This window comes from Melozone crissalis, unplaced genomic scaffold (assembly GCF_028551555.1).
Source record: "Melozone crissalis strain CALT ecotype California unplaced genomic scaffold, PUWL_Pcris_2 ptg000177l_1, whole genome shotgun sequence".
NCBI lineage: Eukaryota > Metazoa > Chordata > Aves > Passeriformes > Passerellidae > Melozone > Melozone crissalis.
The window spans coordinates 110721-119213 of NW_026535944.1; the positions used below are offsets into that span (position 1 = coordinate 110721).

General features: G+C 55.8%; 1 protein-coding gene across 1 annotated transcript; it reads left to right on the plus strand.

Moving 5' to 3' along the window:
* Positions 1–6566: 6566 nt before the first annotated feature.
* Positions 6567–7836, plus strand: LOC128948930 (zinc finger protein 23-like). The gene is made up of 2 exons (XM_054293689.1): positions 6567–6658; positions 6981–7836. Exons 1-2 carry the CDS (start codon positions 6567–6569, stop codon positions 7816–7818), a joined length of 930 nt encoding a protein of 309 aa, XP_054149664.1. The 3' UTR covers positions 7819–7836.
* Positions 7837–8493: the final 657 nt, after the last annotated feature.

Sequence of the window (8493 nt, forward strand, 5' to 3'; positions counted from 1 at the left end):
ACTCCAACCTGATCAGGCACCAGAAGACTCACACTGGGGAGAGGCCCTACAAGTGTTCCAAGTGTGGGAAGACGTTTCAGTGCAGTTTTGGTCTCCTCAAGCACTATTGGTTTCACAGAGAGGAGAGGCCCTTCCAATGCCCCGACTGTGGGAAAGGATTCATGCACAACTCCAGCCTCGTCACCCACCGGCTCATCCACACAGGGGAGAGGCCCTACGAGTGTGATAAATGCAGGAAGAGGTTTCGGACCAGCTCTCATCTCCTCCAGCACTATCGGATTCACTCAGAGGAGAGGCCGTTCCGCTGCCCCGACTGTGGGAAGGGATTCAAGTACAACTCCACCCTCCTCACCCACCGGCGCATCCACACCGGGGAGAGGCCCTACGAGTGTCCCCAGTGTGGGAAGAGCTTCTCCAGCAGCTCTAACTTGACCCGACACCAACGGAGGCACCACTAAGGGAAGCCCTGCGAGTGCCCCGAGTGCGGGCAGAGCTTCGTGCGCTGCTCCAGCTCCATCCCCCACCGGAGGAGGCACTTTGGGCACAGCCCTGGTCGCTCACATTCCCTGTGATCCATGCTGGGAACACACCTGGCTGCTTCTCCATTTAATTTCACCCTAATTTTTTACTCTTCTCGATCTCTTTGCAGTCCAGAAGCCAAGAGAGATGAATCTGTCACCTCAAAACGACTCAAATCCCAGTGAAAACAGCTCAGGCTTGCCCCAGAATGCTCAATCCCTCCTGAGAAAAACTCCATGCTGTACAAATTATCCTCGATTCTACAGCCAACCTGTGATTGACAGTAGTGGGATCTCAATTAGAGCGGTGGGGTGGGGATTGTGTGGGGCTGGGCGTGTGGGGTGTCTTTGATAGCAAATAAAACTCTCAGAGTTACAGATTTCTCTCCCGTTCATGTTCAGTCCGTTGCAGTTCTGTTTGCACAGTGCCGCCTGCTCAGCTCATTGTGTTCGTGTCCCCTTTTCTCTCCTGCCTCTCTTTGCCTTCTCTGTTTCTCTCTCAGTGTCTCCCTTGACCCTGGGACCACCAGAGACGCTGCCCTGACTTAATTGACCCCTTACCTGATTTAATTGAGCCCTCCCCTGATTTAATTGACCCATTGCCTGATTTCATTGACCCCTCTGTCCCCACCGACCCTCCCCTGATTTTTTATTATTATATTTCCTGGTTAATATTTTCATTCCCAGTCCCAGGAGCTGCAGTCCTGAGGGCTGGCAGGGAAATGTCTCTGTAGGATTTTGCTCCATTTGCCTTCAAGGTTGGGAGCTGGAATTCCAGACTTTTGGAATGTGTGCAGGACGATAATGACTGGGATTAAATATGGAGTGAGATCAATTAGGGACTGGGATTAAATATGGACTGGGATCAAATGTGGTCTGGGATCAAATAGATTGGGATCAAATATGGACTTGGATTAAATAAGGTTTGGAATCAAATATGGAGTGGGATCAATTAGGGAGTGGGATTAAATAGATTTGGATCAAATATGGACTGGGCTCAAATATGGTCTGGGATCAAATATGAATTGGGATAAAAAATGGACTGGGGTCAATCATGGATTGGGATCAAATATGGCCTGGGATCTTATGGACTGGGATCAAATATGGACTGGGATGAAATATGGACTGGGATCAATTATGGCCTGGGATCTTATGGACTGGGATGAAATATGGACTGAGATCAAATAGATTGGGATCAAATATTGACTAAGATCAAATATGGGCTTAGATATACTATGGACTGGGATCTAATATTGACTGGGTTTGTATAGACTGGGATAAAATGGACTGAGATTATTTAGACGGGGCTGAAATACGGCCTGGGTTCAAATATGGACTGGGATCAAATATGGACCGGGACCATCCCGACAGGGGCGGCGGCACCGGAACCGAGCGAACCACCAGTCCCTCCCAGTTCCTCCCAGTCCCTCCCAGTTCCTCCCAGTTCCTCCCAGTTCCCTCCCAAAACTCCTCGGAGCCATCGCGGAGCTCCCGGTGCCGATCCCGATCCCGATCTCGAATCCCGGTTTCAGTCTCGGATCCGGTCCCGATCGCGGTTCCGGTTCGAGTCTCGGTCCCGATCCCAAATCCCGATCCCGGATCCCGATCTTGATCCCGTTCCTGGTTCGATCCGGTTCGGTTCGGTTCGGTTCGGTTCCGTTCGATTCAGTCCGGATCGGTTCGCTTCGGTCCGGTTCGGTTCGATTCAGTCCGGTTCGGTTCGGTTCGGTTCGATTTCGTCCGGTTCGGTTCGGTGCGGTTCGGTCCGGTTCGGTTCGATTCACGGCACCGGGGATGAAGATCGCGATCTTCGGAGCCACCGGCAGAACCGGGCGGGTCGCGCTGGGGCGTGCGCTGGAGCAGGGTACGGGACACCCCAAAAACGGGCATGGGACACCCCAAAAACGGGCACGGGACACCCCAAAAATGGGCACTAGGATCCCGAAAATTGGGGGAATTTGGGACCCCAAATTCGGGAATGGACGGAGCCCAAAAATGGACACAGGCAGCCCAAAAATGGGCACAGAGAGCCCGAAATTTGTGAGAACTTGGGGGAACTTGGGACCCAAAAAAATGGGAATGGAGGGACCACAAAAATGGGCACGGGGCACCCCAAAAACGGGCACGGGCACCCCCAAAAATGGACACTGGGACCCCAAAACTTGGGGGAGTTTGGGGGAATTTGGGACCCCAAACACCGGGAACAGTGGGACTTGGAGCTGGTGCTCCGTGAGCAGCTCCGTGATGGGGAGAAGCCCCACACGTGCGGGGAGTGTGGGAAGAGCTTCAGGAGAAAATGCAACCTGATCCAGCACCAGAGGCCCCACACTGGGGAGAAGCCCCACACGTGTGGGGAGTGTGGGAAGAGCTTCAGATGGAGTCCGGACCTGGTCAACCACCAGAGGATCCACACTGGGGAACGGCCCTACAAGTGTGGGGAATGTGGGAAGAGCTTCATTAAGAGCTCCCACCTGATCCTGCACCAGAGGATCCACACTGGGCAAAAGCCTTTCGAGTGTTCTGTGTGTGGGAAGCGCTTCAGCCAGAGCTCTGACCGGAACAAGCACCAGAGGAGCCACACAGGGGAGAGGCCCTTCGAGTGTGACAAATGCAGGAAGAGGTTTCTGACCAGCACCCATCTCCTAAAGGACTATTGGATTCACAGAGAGGAGAGACCCTTCCAATGCCCTGAGCGTGGGAAGGGATTCAGGCAGAAGTCCCACCTGATCACCCACCAGCGCATCCTCACAGCGGAGAGGCCCTACGAGTGTCCCCAGTGTGGGAAGAGCTTCTCACAGTGCTCTAATTTGACCTGATAACAACGAAGGCACCAGTCAGGGAAGCCCAGCGAGTGCCCCGAGTTCGGGCAGAGCTTCGTGCGCTGCTCAACCTCAGGGATGTGGATTGTTATGGGCTGGCTGAGCAACATGTATTTGACAGCAAATAAAATTCTGCGACTTACAACTTTCTTTTCCGTTCATGTTCAGACCGTTGCAGTTCTGTTCGCAGAGTGCCGCCTCCCAGAGTGTCCCCTCACAGTTACCGCCCTTGGCCTGAGCCCGCCCCTTTCCCCTCACGGTTCCCGCCCTTTCCCTGCCCCCTTTCCCCTCACGGTTCCCGCCCTTTCCCCGCCCCCTTTCCCCTCACGGTTGGAGCCGGTTTGGGCAGAGGAGCAGGGCAAGCAGAAATGGAAGAGGACGGATGAAGGCGGAAAGAGAGCAGCGATGGGAGGAGAAGAAGAAGGTGGGGTTAGGGAGCAGGAGGAGGAGAAGCGATGGAAGCGGCGGGATGGAAGAGGAGAAGAAGGCGGAGTTAAGGCTGAGGAGCGGAAGGGGGAAAGGAAGAGGAGGAGCGGGAGGAAGAGGAAGAGGAAGAGGAGGGACAAAGGCGGATCAAGGCTGAGCGGACGGATCCACGCGGTCGACCGTGCCTGAATTCGCAGCCCCCACCTGTGGGATCATCGCCCCCGCATCGCGCCTGTGAGCAGGGAGGGGGAGCCCGGCTCTGATATCCCGGGGGGTCCCTGGGTTGGGTTTTTGGGGGGATGTTTGGAGAATGAAGAAGTCCAAGGCTGAGCGGAAAAGGCCCCTCGGGGGGACATCGGGGGGTGGCGGTGCCGTCCTGCCGGGGACGCCCCGGGGGGATCTCGTTGCCCTCGGCTGTGGCACGGAGGCAAATCGCATGGTGTCCTTGTCCTTCCTCGCCCAGAGCAGGAGCTGAGCATGGAGAGCAGGGAGGAGAAATGCCCGCGGCAGGAGCTGGTGGAAGAGGCCGTTTTGAGCGGCTCCACGGCGCAGGAAGGCAACGGGGAGGAAAAGGCGCGGAGATGCCGCACGAGGAGGGGCTGCAAAGGCAGCTGGCGGGGATGTGAGGGGGAAAGAGGCGGCCTGGGCCGGGAAGGCGGCCGGAGATGGAGCCAGAGCTCGGAGCTGGTGCTCCGTGAGCAGCTCCGTGATGGGGAGAAGCCGCACACGTGCGGGGAGTGTGGGAAGAGCTTCAGGTGGAACTCCGAACTGATCAGGCACCAGAGGATCCACAGTGGGGAGAAGCCCTACGAGTGTGGGGAGTGTGGGAAGAGCTTCAGCCAGAGGGCCAGCCTGATCAGGCACCAGATGACTCACACTGGGGAGAGGCCCTACAAGTGTTCCCTGTGTGGGAAGGCGTTTCAGAGCAGCTCTAATCTCCTCCAGCACTATTGGATTCACAGAGAGGAGCGGCCCTTCCAATGCCCCGACTGTGGGAAGGGATACAAGAAGAAGTCCCACCTCATCACCCACCAGCGCATCCACACTGGGGAGAGGCCCTACGAGTGTGATAAATGCAGGAAGAGATTTCGGACCAGCTATCAGCTCCTCTACCACTATCGGATTCACACAGAGGAGAGGCCCTTCCGCTGCCCCGACTGCGGGAAGGGATTCAAGTACAACTCCATCCTCGTCACCCACTGTCGCATCCACACTGGGGAGAGGCCCTACGAGTGTCTCCAGTGTCGGAAGAGCTTCTCCAGCAGCTCTAACTTGACCCAACACCAACGGACGCACCGGTAAGGGAAGCGCTGCGAGTGCCCCGAGTGCGGGCAGAGCTTCGTGCGCTGCTCCAGCTCCATCCCCCACCGGAGGAGGCACTTTGGGCACAGCCCTGGTCACTGACATTCCCTGTGATCCATGTTGGCAACACATCTGGCTGGTTCTCCATTTAATATCACCTTAATATTTTTCTCTTCTCGATCTCTTTGCACTCCAGAAGCCAAGAGAGATGAATCTGTCACCTCAAAATGTCTCAAATCCCAGTGAAAACAGCTCAGTCTTGCCCCAGAATGCTCAATCCCTCCTGAGAAAAACTCCATGCCATACGAATTTTCCTCGATTCTACAGCCAGCCTGTGATTGACAGTAGTGGGATCTCAATTAGAGCGGTGGGGTGGGGATTGTGTGGGGCTGGGCGTGTGGGATGTATTTGATAGCAAATAAAACTCTCAGAGTTACAGATTTCTCTCCCGTTCATGTTCAGTCCGTTGCAGTTCTGTTTGCACAGTGCCGCCTGCTCAGCTCATTGTGTTCGTGTCCCCTTTTCTCTCCTGCCTCTCTTTGCCTGCTCTGTTTCTCTCTCAGTGTCTCCCTTGACCCTGGGACCACCAGAGACCCTGCCCTGATTTAATTGGCCCCTTGCCTGATTTCATTGAAACCTGCCCTGATTTAATTGACCCTTGCCCTGATTTAATTGACCCCTTGCCTGATTTAATTGGCACCTGCCCTGATTTAATTGACCCCTGCCCTGATTTAATTGACCCCTTGCCTGATTTAATTGATCCTGGCCTCATTTAATTGACCCCTCTGTCCCCACCTACCCTCCCCTGATTGTTTTTTATTTCATTTCCCGATTATTATTTTAATTCCCAGTCCCAGGAGCTGACGTCCTGAGGGCTGGCAGGGAAATGTCTCTGTAGGATTTTGCTCCATTTGCCTTCAAGGCCCACAACATCTTTTACTGGCTGGGAGTTGGAATTCCAGACTTTTGGAATGTGTGCAGGGCGATAAGGACTGGGATTAGATATGGAGTGAGATCAGTTAGGGACTGGGATTAAATATGGAGTGGGATCAAATGTGGTCTGGGATCAAATAGACTGGGATCAAATACGGACTGGGCTCAAATATGGACCGGGACCATCCCGACAGGGGCGGCTGCTCCGGAACCGAGCGAACCGAGGCCGTCCCGCCCGCCCAGTCCCTCCCTGTTCCTCCCCGTCCCTCCCCGTTCCTCCCAGTTACCCCCAGTCCCTCCCACTTCCCTCCCAGTTCCCTCCCAAAACTCCTCGGAGCCATCGAGGAGCTCCCGGTGCCGATCCCGATCTCGAATCCCGGTTTCAGTCTCGGTTCCGGTCCCGATCGCGGTCCCGGTTCGAGTCTCGGTCCCGATCCCAAATCCCGATCCCGGATCCCGATCTCGATTCCGTTCCTGGTTCGATCCGGTTCGGTTCGATCCGGTTCGGTTCCGTTCGATCCGTTTCTGTCTGGTCCGGTACAGTCCGGTTCGGTTCATGGCACCCGGGATGAAGATCGCGATCTTCGGAGCCACCGGCAGAACCGGGCGGGTCAGGCTGGGGCTGGCGCTGGAGCAGGGTACGGGACACCCCAAAAACGGGCACGGGACACCCCAAAACGGGCACTGGGATCCCGAAAATTGGGGGAATTTGGGACCCCAAATTCGGGAAAGGAGGGACCCCAGAAATGGACACAGGCAGCCCAAAAATGGGCACAGGGAACCTAAAATGTGTGTGAACTTGGGGGAACTTGGGACCCCAAAAAATGGGAATGGAGGGACCACAAAAATGGGCACGGGGCACCCCAAAAACGGGCACGGGCACCCCCAAAAATGGACACTGGGACGCCCTGGGGGGATCTCGTTGCCCTCGGCTGTGGCACGGAGGCAAATCGCATGGTGTCCTTGTCCTTCCTCCCGCAGAGCAGGAGCTGAGCATGGAGAGCAGGGAGGAGAAATGCCCGCGGCAGGAGCTGGTGGAAGAGGCCGTTTTGAGCGGCTCCACGGCGCAGGAAGGCAACGGGGAGGAAAAGGCGCGGAGATGCCGCACGAGGAGGGGCTGCAAAGGCAGCTGGCGGGGATGTGAGGGGGAAAGAGGCGGCCTGGGCCGGGAAGGCGGCCGGAGATGGAGCCAGAGCTCGGAGCTGGTGCTCCGTGAGCAGCTCCGTGATGGGGAGAAGCCCCACACGTGCGGGGAGTGTGGGAAGAGCTTCAGGTGGAACAGCGACCTGATCGAACACCAGAGGATTCACACTGGGGAGAGGCCCTACGAGTGTGGGGAGTGTGGGAAGAGCTTCAGCCAGCGCTCCAGCCTGATCAGGCACCAGAAGACTCACACTGGGGAGAGGCCCTACAAGTGTTCCAAGTGTGGGAAGGCGTTTCAGTGCAGTTCTGATCTCCTCAAGCACTATTGGATTCACAGAGAGGAGAGGCCCTTCCAATGCCCCGACTGTGGGAAAGGATTCAAGCACAACTCCAGCCTCGTCACCCACCGGCGCATCCACACTGGGGAGAGGCCCTACGAGTGTGATAAATGCAGGAAGAGGTTTCGGACCAGCTCTCATCTCCTCCAGCACTATCGGATTCACTCAGAGGAGAGGCCCTTCCGCTGCCCCGACTGTGGGAAGGGATTCAAGTACAACTCCATCCTCGTCACCCACCGGCGCATCCACACCGGGGAGAGGCCCTACGAGTGTCCCCAGTGTGGGAAGAGCTTCTCACAGAGCTCTATGTTGACCCGACACCAACGGAGGCACCACTAAGGGAAGCACTGCGAGTGCCCCGAGTGCGGGCAGAGCTTCGTGCGCTGCTCCAGCTCCATCCCCCACCGGAGGAGGCACTTTGGGCACAGCCCTGGTCGCTCACATTCCCTGTGATCCATGCTGGGAACACACCTGGCTGCTTCTCCTTTTAATATCACCCTAATTTTTTTCTCTTCTCGATCTCTTTGCAGTCCAGAAGCCAAGAGAGATGAATCTGTCACCTCAAAACGACTCAAATCCCAGTGAAAACAGCTCAGTCTTGCCCCAGAATGCTCAATCTCTCCTGAGAAAAACTCCATGCCGTACAAATTTTCCTCGATTCTACAGCCAGCCTGTGATTGACAGTAGTGGGATCTCAATTAGAGCGGTGGGGTGGGGATTGTGTGGGGCTGGGTGTGTGGGGTGTATTTGATAGCAAATAAAACTCTCAGAGTTACAGATTTCTCTCCCGTTCGTGTTCAGTCCATTGCAGTTCTGTTTGCACAGTGCCGCCTGCTCAGCTCATTGTGTTCGTGTCCCCTTTTCTCTCCTGCCTCTCTTTGCCTGCTCTGTTTCTCTCTCAGTGTCTCCCTTGACCCTGGGACCACCAGAGACCCTGCCCTGATTTAATTGACCCCTTACCTGATTTAATTGACCCCTTGCCTGATTTTATTGACCCCTTGCCTGATTTCATTG

Coding starts and splice junctions, on each gene's coding strand:
- LOC128948930 (XM_054293689.1), top strand. CDS start 6,567: ATGAAGATCGCGATCTTCGGAGCCACCGGCAGAACCGGGCGGGTCAGG. Junction 6,659..6,980: donor ACGGGACACCCCAAAAACGG/GCACGGGACACC, acceptor TCCTCCCGCAGA/GCAGGAGCTGAGCATGGAGA.